At 47.1% G+C, this 21,135-nt stretch overlaps 1 protein-coding gene across 3 annotated transcripts in view; it reads left to right on the plus strand.

The window, feature by feature from the left end:
• Flnb (filamin B) overlaps nt 1–21,135 on the plus strand; it is a 135,399-nt gene that overhangs the window by 112,682 nt on the left and 1,582 nt on the right. For all 3 annotated transcript variants that reach the window (XM_075988532.1, XM_075988533.1, XM_075988534.1), the window contains 10 exons: nt 464–667; nt 1,542–1,694; nt 1,797–1,919; nt 5,070–5,336; nt 5,894–6,031; nt 7,176–7,291; nt 9,959–10,091; nt 13,427–13,603; nt 17,619–17,837; nt 20,065–20,268. In XM_075988532.1, the coding sequence (XP_075844647.1) occupies nt 464–667; nt 1,542–1,694; nt 1,797–1,919; nt 5,070–5,336; nt 5,894–6,031; nt 7,176–7,291; nt 9,959–10,091; nt 13,427–13,603; nt 17,619–17,837; nt 20,065–20,268 (1,734 nt within the window). The remainder of the gene's footprint in view (nt 1–463; nt 668–1,541; nt 1,695–1,796; nt 1,920–5,069; nt 5,337–5,893; nt 6,032–7,175; nt 7,292–9,958; nt 10,092–13,426; nt 13,604–17,618; nt 17,838–20,064; nt 20,269–21,135) is intronic.

The raw sequence follows: 21,135 nt of genomic DNA on the forward strand, positions 1-21,135 counted from the left end.
GAGTTCTTACATCTTGATTCACTGGCATTAGGAAGTGATTAGGGTTAGGGCTAGGGTGTGGCTTGAGCACGTGTGAGACCTCAAAGCCCACCTCCACAGTGGCACACTTCCTCCAACAGGGCCACACCTCCGAATAGTGCCTCTCCCTTTGGGGACCAATTCTTTCAAACCTCCACACATGAGATCTACAGTCAGAAGCAGAGACAGATGAACGCTGGTGCTCATCTTGACTTTCCTTTATACAATCCAGAGCCCCAGCCCATAGAGTGCTGCTGCCAGCATTGAGGTTAGCTCTTCCCACCTCAGTTAACCTCATCTGTAAATGCCCTCAACAGACACACGCAGGGTCTTTCTCCTAGATTATTTTAGATCCCGTCAAGTTAACTATGAACACATTCTATATCATAGCCATTCTCCTCCCTGACTTCTCCTTTATCCTTTCTCCCCCTGCGTTCCGGTCCAGGCATTTCTTTCATTCCTCGAGAGGTGGGTGAACATCTAGTCAGCATCAAGAAGAATGGCAACCACGTGGCCAACAGCCCCGTATCCATTATGGTGGTCCAGTCTGAGATTGGCGATGCACGTCGTGCCAAAGTCTATGGTCGAGGCCTGTCAGAAGGCCGGACGTTTGAGATGTCTGACTTCATCGTGGACACAAGAGATGCAGGTCTGTGGGGTAGTTTTGTGGGAAATGGCTGGGGATTGTGACTGCCAATTCTTTGTCTCTAAACCTTCAGCCGCTGAGATGGGAGATTCTACCTGAACCACAAGAGTGGAAATTTGATTTATAGAGGAAAAAAAACTGAAGATACATAGGGACTGTTATAGCCCTGTTTATAATCTGTTTCTAAGGTCCAAAGGTCACAGTACATGACTGTTACAGGACATGTACTACATCATTGCACTCTGCTCCCAGGGCCTCCTGGTCACCTCCTAAGCAGAGCATATTGGGTTAGTTGAGCAGTGCTTTGGGCAAAATAAGGCATACCACTCCCCTCATCTCTCTTTGAGATACTTTGAGTTAGATTTGCCTCTCAAGCCCTTCCACATCCCAGTGCCTTCCTCTTCTGTCTTCTTGAGTGACAGTAACGGTGGCAGCCACATTAGTGAGCTCTAGACAAAGTTAGAATCCCAGAACAAAGATTGAAAAAAATTTCTGCACCACTCAGTGCTCATTGTTGAGATTTTGTGCCATTGAACTTTTGGGTCCGTTGATATGATCAGTGAAACTGTTTGCTCTTTGAAAATTCCAATAACCCCTCAAGACAGTCCAGGCATTTATTGAGGGACATATGGTTTCTCAAGACACATGTTCAGATGGGACATTGATAGATAAACCTTCACGGGAGGAGTTGTCTTAAAGCCATGGTCAGCAGGGTTAACCTGCTAAAGCCTTTAGCTTGTTCCTTTGCCATAGGCTCCCCAAGCTGGATACTTTCTGCTCTGTGGAAATTATTTCGATATCAGTGGCTGGGTTTCTCTTCCCCATTCATCACAGTCTTCTCTCGGGAGTTGTGCTAAAACAGGCTGCTGTGTTGCAGGATATGGTGGCATATCCTTGGCGGTAGAAGGACCCAGCAAAGTGGACATCCAGACAGAGGACCTGGAGGATGGTACCTGCAAGGTGTCCTACTTCCCCACAGTGCCTGGGGTCTATATCGTCTCCACCAAATTTGCTGATGAACATGTACCTGGTATGAGGCCCCTCTGCCCTCCCTCTGTGATGCTTAAGTTTTTAATAAATGACACCCATCTGCCTATCAGGGCTGCTCACAGGGGCCTTCTCGGTCTTGCAGGCAGTCCATTCACTGTGAAGATCAGTGGTGAGGGAAGAGTCAAAGAGAGCATCACCCGGACCAGCCGGGCTCCATCTGTGGCCACAGTTGGCAGTATCTGTGACCTGAACCTGAAGATCCCAGGTGCGTATGGGGAGCTAGTGGGACAGAGCAGCAGCCAGCACCTTGGGACCAAATGCCCGCGTGACCTAGAGCACACTGTCCTCCTTGACACTGGAGACATTGTCATTGCACAATTTTCTTAGGTTTTTTTGCTTTTTAATAGGGTCTCAGCTAGGCCGTGGTGGTGCATGCCATTATCCCAGCACTCTGTAGGCAGAGACAGGTGGATCACTATGAGTTCAAGGCCAGTCTGGTCTACAGAGCAAGTTTCCAGGACAGGCTCCAAAGTTACAGAGAAACCCAGTCTCTGTATGATTCTCCTACCTCGGCCTCCCCAGTGCTAGGGCTACAAGCTAAAGATACCACAACAAGTTTTTTGTTTTCACAGAGGTTCATTTAGGAGAAATGTGCTTACCTCTTACCTTTTTTCTTCCAAATAAAAATAGTTTTGTTGCATTGCCTGGGGGGGGGGACATTGATCTGCTTTTAGATTTACTCTTTGCCAATGAAAATAATGTCAGGGGGAAACATGGCCGGCTGGTGCCAATATCTGAAAGTATTGAGGAGGTGAAACCTAGCTGCAGTTCATCTTTTTTATCATTAACATGAGAACTAGACTTTGCTCCAAAACTAGGTGGGCCCCATTGAAGTGCTTTATGGTAAATTGAGACTCCATGCACTATAAGCAGGCCAGTGGCCTATCTGAAATGTGCCTAGGGTCTTTGTGTACAGAGAATCACTGTGTCGGTGAAAGCTTCAAGATTCCTCTGCCCACAAACCGGCAAGGTCTGTGGCGTTGCTCGAACGCTACGGAGAAGGGGAAAGTAGGGGCAATAACTACATTGGTAAAGTCATTGCTGCACAGGTATGAGGACTCTGAGTTCCATCTCCAGAATTTACATTTGAAAGAAAGGAAAACCAGGTATGATGGTGCCTGTGTATAATCCCAGTACTGGGATGCAGGGACGAGGGGTCCCTAGGACTCACTGTCCAGCCAGTCTAGCTAAATTGATCCACAAGCCAATGAGAGACGCTGTCTCAAAAAACAAAGTGAATGGCTCCTAAGGAGCAAGACCTGATGCTGTCCTCTGGCCTGTGTGTATGCACACAGGCACATATCATATACATACTCAAACATGAATGTGTGCATACATTCACATGCACCTGAAGACATACATGCTCATGCAAAAGATACACATAGCTGACCTTAGGAGTAAGGAGGCTCATTCCCAAGACTTCACATTCCTTTACCCTCCCTTCTTAGCTGTAGTCAGTGGTTTCTTACACATGTACAACATCATAGTCAAGTGTGAATGCAGTTAGCATCTTATTACTATAGGCAAGACCACTTTTTTAAAACTGTTAACTGAACATGGTGGCACACGGTTCATATGCATCAAGGTGGTGGAAGATGGGTGACCAGGACAGGGGTTGCTGGCCAGTGCATTTGGACATGGCCATACTTTGGTAAACTGTCCTCCAGGGATGTATCGGATCCTGTTTCTCCCTGTGATCCACTAGCAGGAGGCACCCTGTCATTCATTTTGCTGGGAAACTGTGGTATCTCCATGTTAGTCTTGTTTCTACGATTACTTGGGACGTGGACTTTGCTTTGCTTTCCACTTTCATTTTGCAAATCACCTGGTCTCCTCTCTTTGCGGACTCTCCCTTGAATATGGGTGTCTGTGGAGTGTTGACATCTGTCTTAAGTTTCTTTTGGCCCTTGGTCATTGTTTTCAGTTACTTGATAGCAGAGGAGTCTACAGGAGACACTATCTGTCCCTCATTACCTACTCGGCCCCCTCTCATCTGGTAGAGTGGGGGGAGCCCATTAGCTCCTGGGGACCCAGGATGCATTGGGTATCTCAGTCACAAAGTAGCGTATCTTGACAACTAATAGACATTCACTTCTCCCAGCCCTAGAGGCTGTGCATCAGATCGGACTAGCATGAGTAGATCCCTTCTTCCGGGTTGTAGATACCCAACTCGTATGCTCATGTGATGAAAGGAGAAAGAAGAGGTTGCTGGGGACCCTTCTAATGGCACTAAGTCATCATGAGGACTCCACTTAGCCCATTGAATCTGTTTTCTCCCCTGTACTTTTCTAGAGCTATTATTCTGGGGGGTAGCGTTTGCCAGAGGAATGTGGCAGAGGCACAGACGTTGGGTCCATACCATGATAAGGCCACTCCTCAACCTCTCTTCCTTTCTCTGTTCGTAGGATGAATCATGAGCTGCTGCACGGTGCAGTTTTATTTGGGCTCTAGGTGATGGCAACATCCAGTGCCACCCGCTTGTCTCCTCCATGCCAGTGCAGGCACAGTTGTGTGTGTGATGTGAGCAGCTTGTAACAGACATGATTTGCTTCCTAGTGCTTGTAACCCAAGGCATTGCCTTTCTGAGAGTGGGGCCCCTTGACCTCTTTGCTGACAGCTTTGCTGGCGCATGGTTTCTCGTTTGCCGTTGAGACTGGCATGCACTCACTTTGGTCTCTGAGCGCATTTGACCTTATTGCCTGGAAGAAGCACCAAAGCTTGACAGTAAGAGGTGAAGGCTCTGTGGGCCAGTGAGATGGCTCAGTGGCCAAGGATGCCTGCTGCTAAGTCTGATGACCTAAGTTTGATTCTCCGGGCCCACATATTGGAAGGAGAGAAACAACTACAGGTTGTCCTCTGACCTCTAGCAACATATTGTGGCACAGGTGCTCATATATGCATGTATATATATAATACATACATTAATTAAAGTGTAAGGGAGGGATTCAGGAAGGCTGTTGTGTTTTCTGCTTTCTGTAGAGAAGAACTTAACTATGCATGGCAGGTGGTCACATCATTTTTTTCATAGAAACGTGGGTTTTATTACACGCCGTGGTTTCCAGCTCAGGTCCTAGTTTGAAACTGCCATGTAGAGGTAACTGGGCTCCAGCCAGGAAAGCTGTAGACATATCTAAATGGGACAGGAAGATTTAGTGCCCCTAGAAGGCCGTCAGTGCTGGCAGGGCCTGCCCCCTTCACGCTGGCCACAGGAGAGCAGGCCTCTAGCCAGAAGGGGAGTCCAGGCACCTCACACCTCTGGGCTGTACCTGCCTCACCCTTCTCTGCTTGCCCTATGTGTCCTGCCTGGCCCTAGGCTGTTGCCCTAACTTTCTTCTCCCGACCTCTCTACTCTCAGAAATCAACAGCAGTGACATGTCTGCCCATGTCACCAGCCCCTCTGGCCATGTCACCGAGGCAGAGATTGTGCCTGTTGGGAAGAACTCTCACTGTGTCCGATTTGTGCCCCAGGAGATGGGCGTTCACACAGTCAGTGTAAAGTACCATGGACAGCATGTAACAGGAAGCCCCTTCCAGTTCACCGTGGGGCCCCTTGGTGAAGGTGGTGCCCACAAGGTCCGGGCAGGAGGCCCTGGCCTGGAGAGGGGAGAAGCAGGCATCCCAGGTAAGAATTTGGGGCAAGCCTTAACTTAGAGACAAGTAAGTTTACACTGTACCCATTGCTCTAATGAAACAATTTTCCAGTGGATGGCTACAAGGGACATTCCTTATTCAAAGCTTTTAAAGCTGAGATTGGAAATCACTCACCTTTACAAAGCCAAACAGGCTTAGACAGATTTTGCTGAGTCTAACATTAGTGTGTATTAAGTGTCTTAAGAGGAAAACAGAAACTATTTCAGTACATTCTTAAGAACTGGTGTTTTGTGCAACACAGTAGAACGTTGCAAAGCCAATTGAAGGGGGTCCCTTCTTGCCGTGGCTGCTGTGGGAAGAGGTGTGGGGGAATCTGAACACTTTCATCCTCTTCTGCTTTGGTTTGGGTGTATTCCACATGAACTTCATGAGCTTCAGAAACTGCAATGATAGCCTTTGCCTGGGACCTGCTTGGGGCTAGGGCAAAAGGAAAGTGCTGGCAAGAATCTGGACTTATACTGGCTTAAGCTAAAAGAGGGGCAGGGGCTCTCGGGCTCTCTTACTAACCAGGTGTTTCTTTGCTCTCAGCTGAGTTCAGCATCTGGACCCGGGAAGCAGGTGCTGGAGGCCTCTCCATTGCTGTTGAGGGCCCTAGCAAGGCCGAGATTACATTTGATGACCATAAAAATGGGTCATGTGGTGTGTCTTATATTGCCCAAGAGCCTGGTATGTACTCAAGGGTTGGCTTAGAATGCTTTCCTTGTTCGGAGATGGTTTAGTGGCCAGGATCAGAAACTTACCAAGTTAGGTCAAGCAAACAGGCTTTTTGCATGTGGGCATACATGGGAGAGCCTTCTAGAACCTTAGATGCAGAAAACAGGCCTCCAAGAGATAAGGAACCTTGTTCTCATCGTCTCTTGTCTTTTAATGGTGGTCTCTGCTTGCTTGCTTTCAACTGCTTCGTTCTGTCTACCAGTCAGCCAGATGTTCTGTCTACACGTGATGTGTAGCTGGTTTGGCTGCTTTGAGAGTGACCTCGACATCTGAGAACCTAGAGCAGGACTTTGTCACCTTTTATACGCCTGAGCCCTTTTGGACAACTGATAAAAATCTGTCCTCAGGATAGTTTTTTTGGTATACTCAACAGAGAGTACATCAAATCATAAAAGAAATAAGTTCTATTAAAATAACTGAGAGCCACCTGGGAGCTGAGGCAAAGCGATTGCCATGATTGCGAAGCCAGCCAGAATTTATATATAGTGAGCTCCAGGCTGACCTGGGCTGCAGAGTGAACCTTGTCTCAAATAAATAAAACTATATGAAAGTATAATTATCAAATACATAGTAGTAAAATATACATGAGGTAATATATTAAACTATAATAAAATTCAGTGAAGGTACATTGATCTTAATTTCAAAGTAGTGATGAGTGTAAGCGATGATGTCAAGATAGCTGTAATTCTTCAAATAGGATGAAAATACCTTGATATAGAATGTAAATATTGGCAATCAAAGGCACAGGTACTTCTCATGTCCTGTGTTTCCTAGTTGATATTTCTAATGACAAATTCTTGCAGTTAGAGATTAGTCAAAATATATGGACACAACTGCTTTTCCTACTCAAGCCCCTGGGTGTCTGGGATCCTGTATATAGACGACCCTATAGATCCAGGTCAAGAATCTCTGACCTTACCCAGTTCATACAATCCTGCTGCGTCAGTGTTAGCCAGGTGACCCTCTATCAGCTACTCAACTGTGGCCTGCAGGAGTGCTAGTCTCTGAAGACATCTGAGCCCAGCTTATGCCAGTGGCCACGACGGATAGACCTTTCTGAGATTTCTGAAATGGTGGGGCTTTCCTATCCCAACAGGTAACTACGAGGTGTCTATCAAGTTCAACGACGAGCACATCCCCGACAGCCCCTACCTGGTGCCGATCATCGCACCCTCAGACGACGCTCGCTGCCTCACTGTTATGAGCCTTCAGGTGAGACGCAAGGAAGCATCCATCTCCTTGGCCACGGGCCGACCAGTGAGGCTCCTGGACTCCAGAGACCACTTTGACTCTCTCTTAAGTTCTAAGCCCTTATGCACAGATGTTACCAGTCATGGGGCAACCATCCTGTGACAGGGTCACCTCCTTATGTAGCCTCAGGACAAAAGACACTTTGAGCAAGCACAAGCAGACTTGGTAAACGATACACCTTACCACAAGTTTGCTTATAAATATCTATTCAAGAGAAGCAAAGGAAGCCCTGTTAACTGTTAGTTAAAGGAGCAGGGGGGCTTTCAGAACAGATGGTGCTCAGTCTAGTGATCTGTAGCTGTAATGATTGTTGGCTTCCGTTCCCCAGAGTTAGCTGCAGTTCTTTTACATTAGGGTGCTGTCTTTATGGGATTGTGTGAGGAACTATGCCGAGAACTTTCTCGGTGTTACTTCTGTAAAGCCTCGCAACACCCTAATAGGCAGCTTCTCTTGACCTAATTTTAAAGATGATCCAGAGTGGTTCTGGTGAAGAGCCACCTTGTATGAGGCGGCAGACACACACACACACACACACACACACACACGTATGCGCATACACACATAGGGTTATATTAGAACCAGAGCCAAATTGAGAGTCATTGGAGCTGAAGATACTGAACATATTTTAATTAAGAGAAGCAAGTAGGTTGTAGAGAAACATCAGAATACCCAAATTTAGTTTCTAGTTAATGGGGTTTCTAAATAGCCTTTAGTTATCCCAGTTCTTAAAAAACAAGTATTTTCTGAACTGGTTAAAATCCAATCTGGCCTTTGGAATGGGTGATGGAGCAAACTAGCTGTACTTTTGGTTAACGATCGAGATTCCAGTCTTATGCTGAGAAACTGGCACTCGGGCTAGTTAGAGGTCCAGATGGGAGCCACCCTAGAATCGCAGTCTACAGATTGACAAGGTCTCAACTGGAGAGCCCCAGAGGTCCTGACTGGTCGCTGTGGTGTAGATGTTTTTCTTGTGTTTCATTTAAAGGCTTCTTAACAGGAGTTTCTTTTGTGGCCGACTTACCTAAAACCTATAGAGGGAGATAAACACAGCATTTGTTGAGGGCAGAGAGCTGCCTTCCTGCATCTCGAAGATCTCTTTTCAGATCTTCAGAGACATTTATCTCCCTCTTGAGGATTAAGCGGCAGCCACAGACTCAGGTAACAGCCTGCTCTCAAAAGCTGGTTCTGAGCCATCCTCTCCAGCAGACTTCTGCTGAGCCCACCTCCTGCCACAGTTTACTCATAAGTATTTCAGTAAGTATGTAGTCGCTCCATGCCGAGGGATATGTAAATTATTTATCAGGGCCGTAGCGGAGGCCTGAACAACATCTGGTGCTGGTTATATGTGAGAAGTATGTTTTGTTTTATCTGGCTTTTTTGACTTCATAGAAGAGTGGAGTTGGCTGGCACTTTGTGTGGGAGGAGAGAGAGTGGGGGTGATCTGGAAACTAAAGAATCCTTGCGTTGTATTATGCCCGCCCTCCCCAGGCTGGGACCTCCTGGCATCAGAGTGCATAGAACATTCTACATCTCCACAGTATAGTTTAATAGTCACATGTGGGTGACCCATTGAGGTGCAGCTAGAGAAACTGCATTTTTGTCATACAATTTGAAGTACTTTAAGTGATATGTTTCAGCCTGAAGCTAGGGACGAATCCAGGGGACACCGTGTTGTTAGGACCTACTGTATAATTGTCCTTGGACCATTGCTCAGCCTTCTTACAGTATGTCTAGAATCTGCACTTTGTGTTCCTGGATGCTCTTTTGCATACTAAGTGTGAGTCCTGCTGCATCTGAGGAATGGCTGTCCCAGCAAGTCCAAGTCAAAACTGGAACATGCAACCCTTCCCTGGAAAGTATGGGCAATCATAATAAAGAAGGTTGCTTTATTTTAAGCACCTAGTACCTAAGCCACTCCTCCAAGAATGTATACTTTTGAAGACAGGAAGAAAGTGAAGCTGACCCAGAAAAGAACTAAGACCACACCACATGTTTTGGAATTGCTTTTTTTGTGCTGACGGTTTTTGGAGCCTTCTTATGTATGGGCCAGGCCTTTGGCTGAGTCTTTATCATAATTTCATGTGCTCTTCATAACAGTTCCCTGAAATCGGGCCAGTTAGTTTGTCCATTTTACAAGTAAGGAAATTGAGACTCAGAGTTAACAACTTTGCTTAACTACTTTTTCCTAGTAATAAAACAAAGTGCAGCCTACTTTACATGTGTAGCCCTTTAGAATTGTTTTCAAAAGTGCTGCCCATTCCTGCGCTTGACATGAAAAATAGTAACAAAAAAAGGCAGACATAGCATCTGGCTCATGTCGTGAAACCTGTTCCTAAAAAGGATTCTGATGGTGGGTGATGATGATTTAGCGGGACAGACTTGGTGGTTTTGGACTGGAATCTCTCAAGTCTCCAGTCTCAGAACCTCTCCCCACCCTGAATGTTTCTGTGTAAGAGTGCAGTGTGTGTTTCTGTGTACTATTAGAAATGTGGACGTCTAAGCAGCCCAGTTTCCTTGCCAAGTGTTGCACAGAAGAGTATTCCCGCCTGGAGCCCTACCTTGGGTCAGTGTGTGCTTCTGAGCAGGAACACCAGCTACCATAACCTGTCTAATTTATTGAATTCTCAGGAATCAGGATTAAAAGTTAACCAGCCAGCATCCTTTGCAATAAGGTTGAATGGTGCAAAAGGAAAGATTGATGCAAAGGTGCATAGCCCCTCAGGAGCCGTGGAGGAATGCCATGTGTCTGAACTAGAGCCCGGTAAGTATCAGGGCCGGCATGGGGGTCTCCGCATCAGTGTTTCTGGCAGAGCTTCCTAGGGCAGGCCTCTCCAGCTACCATACTGTCTTCAAGTTCTTTCTGCTGCCGCTAGACGTCCTTTATAACATGGGGTAGACATGTTGCCAGGCACCCAGAGACTTTTCATGTGACATTAAACAAAGTCTCCTTGATTTTGTTACCTTTACCAGTTTCCTTTTACACGATAATCACAGCTTGCAATTGTAGTTTAACAAAACCATACAGTTTTATTATATTGTTGACTTTATAACATGGGTAAGGATATTTTACCTTACTCCAAGAGAATCTAGGTCTCCAGAGCCCGATACCTCAGATTTATAGGGCTCTCTGATGTCAGTCAACTTTAAAGAGGCCATTTTGTCAATGAATGTTTATCGTACGTTAGAGATTTGGCAGGAAGGTAGAGCTAGTAAATATACAACTCTGTTCTCAAAACACTGCTCATGGTAATGCGTACCTATAATCTTAATATCCGAGAAACTGAAGCAGGAGGACTTCAAGTTCAAGGCCAGCCTGGCCTACACAGTAAAGCTCCATCTCAAAATAAATAAAAAATAATAATAAAACTAAAATATATCAGCAACTAGTTCTGGCCAGAATTAGTCAGAATGATGCAAAAACCTGCAGATTGGAGACATCCCTAAGTGATACCATAGAAGAACCAAGAAGCAGATGGTAGGGCTGAGCTGGAGTGGGACACTTTGCTTTGGCAGGGTCAGGAGAGCTTCATTCAGCATGGTTTTTGATGTCACACTCTGCTGTTGGGCATTTGCTGTGTGTTCACCTGCATCCAATGAGGGTGGAAATTCAGAGCATGAGTGACCAGCTGAAGGAGCCACCCTTACCCCCACCCTTGCATAGCAGGGGCTTCCTCCTAGACGGGGATTATGCACAAACCACACCCAAATACCTTTTTTCCGCAGAGATCCTTTATTAAGCAGGGAAGAAAAGATAAAGTGGCTGCTTTCTGACCCAGGCAGAAAAACAGCAGCAAATGACCTTACTGGTGTAATTTTTAAGAAAAGAAAAAAAGGAAGATCCGCGTTAGAATGGCCTAAGATGTGGTGGTATATTTTGATTGGGCATTTTAATTAGGTGAACCAGAGCAGGCTTTTGATTGCTGGACTTTGATACTTATCCTCAGGAAATGAGTCTGACGTAAGAAATTATTACCAAATAGGTCATAGACATATTTACCAAATAAGGTAATAGACCTTGATGGCTAGTTTTAGGGATGTAATCTGTGGTTTACAAGGGAGGAGAAGGGGAAGGGTAAGGCCTACCAGCGCCATGTTTGCCAGGCTTGCTAGGGCCCTTCAACAGCTTTTTTTTCTCTCCTGAAACAAATATTGGGAGTGGGATGCCTTGCCCATATCGTGGCTAACATTCGGCTACATCATAAAGAATCTGTTAGGATGTGTAACTGGCAAAGTGGTGAGCTGCTGCCCTTGAGAAAGCAGAATGAAGCAGCAGCCAAAGGTGATTGGTGGCTACTTGGCTTTGAGAGTGAATTCTGAACATGTAAGGACTGGGGAGATGGTTTAGTCAGTAAAGTACAAGCATAAGGACCTGAATTTGATCCAACCAAACATGCAACTGTGATGGGGTGTGAGGGAGGCTGGTCCAGCCAGGCACACAGCTGTGCTGGGACTTTGGTACAAGAGGCTTCCTAGCCAGGCGGTCTGACTACATGAGTGAGCTCCAGGTTCAGTGAGAGAGCCTGAATCAAAAACATGAGGTGGAGAGTCACTGAAGAAGTCACCAGTGTCAAACTCTAGCCTCCAGGGCCCACACACAGATGGCGTGTTCTGGATGCACGGGTACAAAGGTGCCCATGTAGTTAGCAGTACTGAGGACAGCTGGCCAGAGGGTGTGCAAGGGTTAATCAGGGTCTCTCTCTTACTTGGAGTGTCAACCAGCTGGTGGTGTTTATTTCATGTCCAGGGCATTGAGCTCAGCAGCAAGTGAAGTTTGCCCTTGGCCCAGGCAGCCTCTGAGATGCAGTGGTGTCTAAGGTCATTTTGGGCATAACACAGTTGAGGTGTTACCAATTACAATTATAGGATACCCAACTCAAGCGAACACATGTAATAATGAGGCCCAGTTACTCTTCTAACTGCCAAGTTTGGAGTCTGTGGTAGGTTTTAACAATCATTAATGGGTGTTCTCTCCAAGGCCTCAAAGACTATTTGTTGTTTTGCTTTGCTTTATTTTTTGAGTCAGCCTCTCTGTGTACCTGAGGCTGGCCTGGAGCTCATATATCCCAGAGTAACTTTGTACCCAATACCTTCCTGCCTCGGGCTCCCCAGTGCATTCTATCGGGTGGCATCAGGCCCAATGTGCCCTTACTCTTCCTTGGCTTCAAGGCTTCTTTCCCTTTTTTGTGCTGTTTCATTTTAAACCATATCAGCCAAGAGACATCTTCTCGGGACTCATTTTCAGAAGTCCCAAGATGCAAGAACTCTATAAGTCTCTAGCAGGCCTCTCCAACTGTCTCAGTGAGCTGGGACACACGCCCATTCCTGAGTCACTTCCTATGGGTCAAGAAATGAATTGATTTACCTTGGGGAAAGAATTTTCCCCATCCTGTTAAAGACCACATCTGGACATCAGGGTGGGGTTCATTTCCCCTGAAACATTTTGGCTTTAGGGGAGGACGTGGGCACCCAGCTGGGAAATGCTTGGGGAAGTGCAATACTGAGAGATAGGGGTAGGTAGCTCAGTCTAGAACATTCCTTTGTGGAGAGTACTAGAGAAACAAAAGAGGGTTTGGGGTAAAGCTTTAATGGGCCACAGGTCCTAAAGGAGATAAAATGTTTAAGGAAGCGCAGGGACTAATGAGCAGAGAAACCACAGGGTATACCATGCAAGGCCAGCCTAGGTACTCACTCATCTGTTGACAGATGACCTTGATACACGTTGTCACCCAAATCAGAAAAGTCTGGCTGTTTCTATTGCTGACAGTTGCTTGCCTTGAACGTAATTAGAGAACCTTAATATCGATTGGAACTGTATTGAGAAGTGAGCAGATTCTTTTCATAGAGAGCAGATTGTGAAGCAGGGGCCAGAGTGTTCTAGTGAATGTTGAATTGGGGATTCAGAACATCTCCCAAAGGACTGACTAGAGAGACACAAATAAGTCTAGCTGACCTTAACCTGTGAGTTAGCTGCCAGGTCCCCAGAAGAACAATGTCTTTAAATGATTCAACACTGGCCGGCTCAGGTTGTCTTGCAGTGCTGTGTCCTCACTTTTAACTCCAGGCTGCTTACCACCTACCTTGTGTCTCTTCTCCTAGATAAATATGCCGTTCGCTTCATCCCCCATGAGAACGGCATCCACACAATTGATGTCAAGTTCAATGGCAGCCACGTGGTTGGGAGCCCTTTCAAAGTGCGTGTTGGAGAGCCTGGCCAAGCAGGGAATCCTGCTCTGGTGTCAGCCTATGGTGCTGGACTCGAGGGGGGCACCACAGGTAAGAAACCCTGCTCTCCTTGTTACTCGAGAAGCTGTAGAGCAAAGCTGGGGTAGACATCTTCAGCCCCTGGAGGCCTTCTGGGTTCAGTCCTTGGGAAAATGCAGGTACACATGCTTTGGTGGACTTTGGAGACCACTGTTTGAGCCAGGATGAACCCAGAGCAAGGCCGGTATCATCACAATCATTACTGTTTGTTGTAGAGCAGATGTCTTTCTTCCACAAGTTCCTCGGCCTTGGGGGCAGGATGGTGACAACCCAGTATCATTAATGTGGAGGATTTTTTTGTACAGATTTCATGGTGCAGCTCCTAGGCCTATAGACAGACAGACAGACACTGAAGCAGCCTAAGCTCTCCCATACCCTGTGTCCTTGTATCTACTCACTGCAAATGCAGTGGAAGGGCTGACAGGGTGCAGCAGGCCTCGCTTTATGGCCCTCTCGCAGCCGCTCCCTGGACCTGTCCTCCCTCCTCCTGCAGGTGTGAACATTGCTCACTAGTCACCAGGTCACAGAGGCTCTCTCACTTGCTGCCTGTCCCTGAACTGACATGGTGCTGAGTGGCCAGTTCGGCCAGATGGTTGATTCCTTGACAAGACTCATTCCCGGTTCAGCTTTAATGAAGTTACCTCACTGCAAGGATAACTCTCTTCTTCACTGAGCATCTGAAAGATCTCTCTGTGTGATCTTGCTGATTGGCTTTCATAGCTTGAACCAAAAGCCACTTACTTACGTGGTCAGCTTGAAGTAGACCTCAGCTCTGTCCATCACATCAGCATTAGAGATAATAAGGACTCTGTCCTTGTTAGCATCTGTGAAGGAGGGTCACAGTGTGGATTCAATAGGACACCGCTTATTTTTGCTGTCACTTGGGGCTTCTTGGGAAGATCCTGGTTTTTCAATGCCCCCTTGGTTTTCCCACCCCCTGACGTGCTGTGAGTTGGGACAGAACAGAATGTTTTCCCCTTGCACTGGGGGATGGTTTGCTATAGTAACAGCACACCAGTCCTGGAGTGAGTTTCTTCGTAAGTGGTAGAGGAGCCCTGCCCGAGTTAGGAGTGGCCGATAGACGGGCGTGCTTCCAGGAAGTCTGGCCAAAGCAGTGTCCTCCATAAAAGCCACCCCCTCAGTGGCGTTGCTCCTGCCAGACGCCCTTGGCACTCCCAGCCTGACTCCCGACTTCACTCTGAGCCAGTACCTTGCCCTTGGATGAGATCTGCGTTGCAGATTGGGAGGAGAAGAGGAAGTGATCCAGCACTCTCCAGAGCCACTCAGCTGGGAGCTCATAGCACCAGGGGGGTCAGCCCCAAGTCTGTGATCTTAAAGTCTCAGCCCTGAGCTCCTGACTGTAGAGGCACATACTGCACCCCAGCCAACTTTGTGGGGTGTCCTAAACCAGAACGCCTACCCTCTAGGTAGATGCCCGGCATGGTTTCCAGGCGGTCATACCTGTGGGCCCCTCCTGGCAGTAGAGCAGACAGCAAGCCTAGGCCTTGCCCACAGCAGCCTTGGAGCCTGCCATTGCAGCCGAGGGCCATCCAATCCCTTGTTGGCTGCTGCTGTCAGAGCCTTCCACTACTTCCTCTTGGTATTTCTCACCCTTCTGGAGCTCAGATGTCAGGCTGTCCCTAGCAGTGTGACTGCCAAAGAGCTGGTCTTGCAGAAAAGCTCCCAGCCGGCCCCATGCTGATCCTCATGGCTGCTCCAAAGAGTCCCAAACAGCCAGAGTAAAGGCCCAGAGGTTATCCGCTTTCCACCCTTCATCAGTGTTAGCTCTGTTCACAGAGTGGGCATCTTGTTTTCCTGTCCTGCCTGCCCCAAGCCTTCCCCAAATATCTATCCAGAGAGGATGCAGCATGAAGAGAACTTTCAAAAAAGGATCTGCGAGGCCAGGCCATGGTGGTGCACGCCTTTAATCCCAACGCTCAGGAAGGAGAGGCAGGGTGGTATCTGAGTTTGAGCCCAACCTGGGCCACAGAGAGAAATCTTATCAAAAAAAAAAATAGGATCTGTATGGCCAGCTTTTCTCATGTCCTGACTGGAGAAAAACAAGAAGTCCTATGTTTGTGGCCAGGCTTCAGACAGAGGCCTGGAGTTGGCCCACAGTGTTTGGGACTCTTTGGAGCAGCCATGAGGATCAGCATGGGGATGGATAGAACCACCACCATGTACAAAGATGGCTTGGGTATCACATCACATATTGGTCATAGCTGGAGTAGATGTTGACATAGATCTGCATGTGAGATTTTTCTCTCCTGTCATCTCTTGGGCCAGTCCCTTAGCAATAAAATGGTTAGATTTTTATATCTAAGATATCTAGATATCTAAGCCCCAGCAGTGGATGGGCAAAATGGTGGCAGGTGGGTCACAAAGCTGCCTCATAGGCTTGCCCCTTCTGTTAGAGGAAGTAAACACCTGGTAGTTCTTGACGTTTTCTTTTCGGTTTTTTGAGACCAGGTTTCTCTGTACAACTTTGGAGCCTGTCCTGGAAATTGCTCTGTAGACCAGGCTGGCCAGCCTGCCTTTGCCTCCCGAGTGCACCACAACTGCTCAGCTTAGTTCTTGACTTTAACTCCTAGGTTCCCCCTTCTCTGCTTCATCACTGCCTTTTTGGGCTCTTGATTGACTAAAAGGGCAATGCTTCTCTCCGGGACAGTCGAGTCTTTTCAACTTCCAATGCTTTTGTTCTCACCGTCTTACAGCCACTTCCTGGACACATGCCCCTTTGTGGCTCATGGCCCGCTTCTCCACAACACCCCCCAACCTCCACAGCAGCTGCTGGAGACTGGGGGAGGGGCTTCTCCAATGCACTTATTAACTCCGAGGCAGAGTCAAGGTGGGACAGTAGGGAGACTTTGGGACAGCAGCTTCAGGAAAGTTCCAGAAACAGCTGGCTCATGTTTGGGGGTCACACCATAGCAGCTCCTTTGTCTTATTGATAGCCAGAACAATAATTCTTTCTCTGGCCCAGGAACTGTAGTTAAACCAAAATATTTCCCAGCTGGGTTGACGTCTGAGTCTCTGGCAGGGGTACAATGCTGCCGGAGGATGTTGCACTAGAGCGCCCCCTAAAGGGCTTCTAGTGCACAGGAGCTGGTGTCTGGCACCCCTGCTGCTTCCACTGCCCCTCTGGACTGGAAGGAGGCTACAGGTACAGGGGATAAAGCGGGGACCCAAGCTGCGTCATTGGTTGACCTCTTTTGTCACAGGATATCTGAGAGGTCAGATGTCTCAAGGCTGCAAATAGGGTATATGTGGCAGTTGTTCCGTGTGTCAGTCTCCCGTCCATTCTCCCATCTGCCTCTCCCCCCAAGCATATAGTGACTTCTTGGGCCTAGATACATAGTTCTACACAGGAAGCTTGGATACAGCACATCACTTTCTGGTGACGCACCTTGAGTTCCACATGGCCTGAACACCATGTGGAGTAAGAAACACTATGATAGAGTGTTAGGCTTGCAGAGTGGCATATGGCCTGGGGTCTGGTGTGGTGCTCAGTCAGTAGAATTGCTGTTTATATTAGTTCCTTCTCTTACTGCTGATATTCATGGCAAAGAAAGTGAGCTGACAGCTCTAGGCACCAGCCCCAGGATTCAGCCCAGTGTCTAGGATGAACAGAAAGGGAAGAGAGACTGGGCTTCCTCAGCCCCATCTACCCAAAGGAAAATGGTTTCCCCTAGAAGCAAAGCTAGGCTCTGTTGCCTGGGACAGCACTTCAGCCTCACAGTGACAACTCGGGTTTCCCTCTCAGCCACATTCCCAGAGACAATAGTGTTGTCCAAGCAGTCGGTGCTAGAGGACAAAATGTCAGCCACACTTTTGACCTAGCCTGGGCAAGGGGGCTGTACCTCCACAGTCTGTGTTTCTTTGTGCCAGGAACTCAGAGCTCCAGGGCCACCTGTTTCCCATGATGCCACAGCAAGCAACTAGTGTGTGTGTGTGTGTGTGTCTCACCATTGTATTACTCCCCCTTCTCCCAACAAACCGTCCGTATGTCCCACTTCCTCTCTCCCAGGTATCCAATCAGAATTCTTCATCAACACCACTCAGGCAGGCCCAGGGACACTCTCTGTCACCATCGAAGGCCCATCCAAGGTCAAAATGGATTGCCAAGAAACTCCAGAAGGGTACAAAGTCATGTACACTCCCATGGCCCCTGGAAACTACCTGATTAGTGTCAAATATGGCGGGCCCAACCACATCTTACGCAGTCCATTCAAGGCCAAGGTGACAGGTAATGACGAGCCACTTTGGATTTTGTTCTTCTGTCCTGCAGAGCGGGTCTTGTCCAATCACCAGTAGTAACAGCTGCAGGTGATTTATGTTGAGTCCACAGCTAATCCTGAATGTAAAGAGATGGTACGAGGGCAGTGGATCTACTGCCCAGCTCTGTGAGCACTGGGGCAGAAGCATTTTCCTTCCAGGTATCAATATGAGCCTTGAAGAAAAAGGAATTGCTTCCTCTGAAGCCATAACATGGTAACTGACAGAGAACTACCACTGTGGGGGACAGTGTTCACGAGAGCTGTGAGTCTCAGAATCTCAGCAGACCCTGCTCTTCCAGTCCTCCTTTCGTTTGATAGAGCTATAAATTCAGCATTGCCTCAAAGGGTCAGGAACAGAGTTGATTTCGAGGGCTCTCAAAATACATATGAATTCTGTGATAATGTGTGGACTTTTGTATTGAATACTGTTGAATTTAGAGAGGGGACGGAACTTATAAAGCAGATAAATTGAAACTAGTAGCTTGTCGTGGTAAAAATAAGAGAGAGCGAGAATACCGGCCCCAGGACTGTGGAGCAAGTAGGGCCACGGTAGGGAAGCCTGCCATCTTTTGTTATTTTTGTCGCTTTTTGGAGAATTTTTTAAGTTTGTTCTCACAGTGCAGAAGTGACAGTCCTGTGCTCTATTACCCAGGGGTTCTGCAGAGAACAGCAAGGAACTCTGTTCTTTAGTATGCAGCATGGAAAAATGGAACCTTTTTTTTTTTTGTCTATGATAAATCAAAAGCGAGAGCCTTCCTAAGAACGCTCTTCAGTGAGCTTGTTTTAAAACTCAAGAAAGAAAGGAAGGAAGGAAAGGAAATGGTGTGTGGGCTGGAGAGGTGACTCAGCGATTACAAGCATAAATTGCCCCTGACGGGCCTAGGCTGGAATCCCGTCATCCACAGCAGCTGACAACACCTGTACCTCTAGTTCAGAAAATTCAACCCTGGCCTCTGACCTGCATAGGTACTTGCACACGCATGGGTGCACATAAGCTCACACAGTCACAAACGCATTAAATCAATAAGCCTTTTTTTAAAACTTAAAAAAATATTATATCTGAATCCAGTATGTTCCACCTTGGGAAAATGCCGTTTGAGAGTGAGAGAGAAGAAGTAAAGAAACAGTGCTAGGTGGTTTTCTGTCTCTAGCAGAAAAGAAGGCGTATTTACACATTTGAATGGCGGCGTGCACTTGGCTTAGTTGGAGCCTCGTTTCTAATCTTCACCTTCCGGAGGCAGTGGCGGAGAGGAGACAGAAATCTTAAATAAATAAATAAATAAATAAATAAATAAATAAATAAATAAATAAATAAATAAATAAATAAATAAATGGAAGACTTGATCTGAAAAAAAAAGAATTCTATAACGCCTACCTTCTCCAGAAACACTAAAATAAATACCAAACAGTAAAACTCAGGGTGCTTACCATGTGCGGCCCGATTCCCTGTTACACAAGTGGCGTGGGCTCATGGTAGGATTTTAAAAACCCAGAAAGGAAAGCCATCCTCTCATGCTCAGAATCAACCTCTGTTCTCCCAGCCGTTTATACTGCAATATATGAGTATTCCACAGCAACAGCAAGAGGTGAGTGCTACTGGGTCTTTATTCTATGGAGGAATTACTCAACCATGTCAGCCTTTGCTGAACCTGATCCATTTGCCCAGCAAACCAGATTCTAGTTGTCTGAGTAAGACCCCAAGGATCTAGAGGACATAGCTTGGTGATATATACCTGTGATCCACCACGGAAAGCTGAGGCAGGCAGATTGTAAGTTTGAGGCCAGCCTGTGCTATTTAGTAAGACCCTGTGTTTTAAAAAGTAATAGTGCAAGGGCTGGGGGCCAGGCATGGTAGCATACTCCTGGAATCTCAAACCAATGGAAGATCAGGCGTTTGAGAACAGCCTTGGCTAAGTGAGAGCCTGTCAAAAAGAAAAAAAGCAACAAAATCCAAAATTTATTAGGGGTATGGATGGTGGTAGATTGCTTACCTAACATGCATGAGGACCTAGATTTGAACCCTTGCCCCATAATATATACGGATGTGAGATGCTGATGGAGTTGTTTTGTATCGAGGTACGGGAGCTTTTTAGGGCTTTTGCAAGAGATATACTTGGCTGCTGGCTGACAGGACCACACCCCACATAGACACGCATTGGTCTGACCATTCATGCCTCCCTCTTTCCCATGCTCTAGGCCAGCGTCTTGTCGGCCCAGGCTCCGCCAACGAGACCTCATCCATCTTGGTAGAGTCAGTGACCAGGTCCTCAACGGAAACCTGCTATAGCGCCATCCCCAAGTCATCCTCAGATGCCAGCAAGGTGACCTCCAAAGGGGCAGGGCTCTCAAAGGCCTTCGTGGGCCAGAAGAGTTCTTTCCTGGTGGACTGCAGCAAAGCTGGTAGGCATTACGGGTCTGCTGGGAAGGGCTACCCTGGGGGTAGTATAGACGTCCTCACTCACCTCTTCAGTGTATCCACTAGGATCTTTTGTGATCTCCCGTACTTACAAATAACCATGTTTCTTCCTCTGCCCTTCTGTACTTAATATTCTTAGCTGATTTTCCTTTCTTTCGCTTCTTGATTCTTTCACCAAGACATAATGGAAGACAGTAATGTCCCCATTTCAGACAAATGGAAGATGGTGGTGTCCCCGTTTCAGATGAGCAAACTAAACTGGCCACCTAACCCCTTTCTCTGACTCCAGTTGCTTTAATCATGACTTAAAATTGATTTGGACTGGAGAGATGACTCAGTGATTAAGAGCACTGGCTGCTCTTCTGGAGGACCTGGGTTTAATTCCCGCCATCCACATGACAGCTCATGACTGTAACTCCAGTTCCAGGGGATCTCACACCCTCACACAGACATACAGGCAGGCAAAACACCAATGCACATAAAATAAGTAAATCTTTAAAACTGAACATTTCCTTGTGTTTTGATAGGCCTGGCTCTGGCACCCAGCATACCTGGGCTGGAAATCTAGCTGTCACTTTGTTCATTCATAAAGCTCTCTAGCCACTTGCCTTGGGTAGGCTAATGGAATCCCCTAGAGGTCAGCTTCTTTTCCCAAGTGAGAATCATAATTCTATCTTTAAGGTCTTTCAAAAACAAAAGAACCCAATAGCTGGCAGCGCTGTAGCCCTATGTGCTAAGGGTTCAACTCAGTCACTTCTGTGATATCCAGAAGCTTTAAGAAGCTGCTGGTGAAGCTGGGCATGGTGGCACACACAGGTGGACCTTAGACTTTGAGGCCAGCCTGGTCTACA

This window comes from Microtus pennsylvanicus, chromosome 10 (assembly GCF_037038515.1).
Source record: "Microtus pennsylvanicus isolate mMicPen1 chromosome 10, mMicPen1.hap1, whole genome shotgun sequence".
Lineage (NCBI taxonomy): Eukaryota > Metazoa > Chordata > Mammalia > Rodentia > Cricetidae > Microtus > Microtus pennsylvanicus.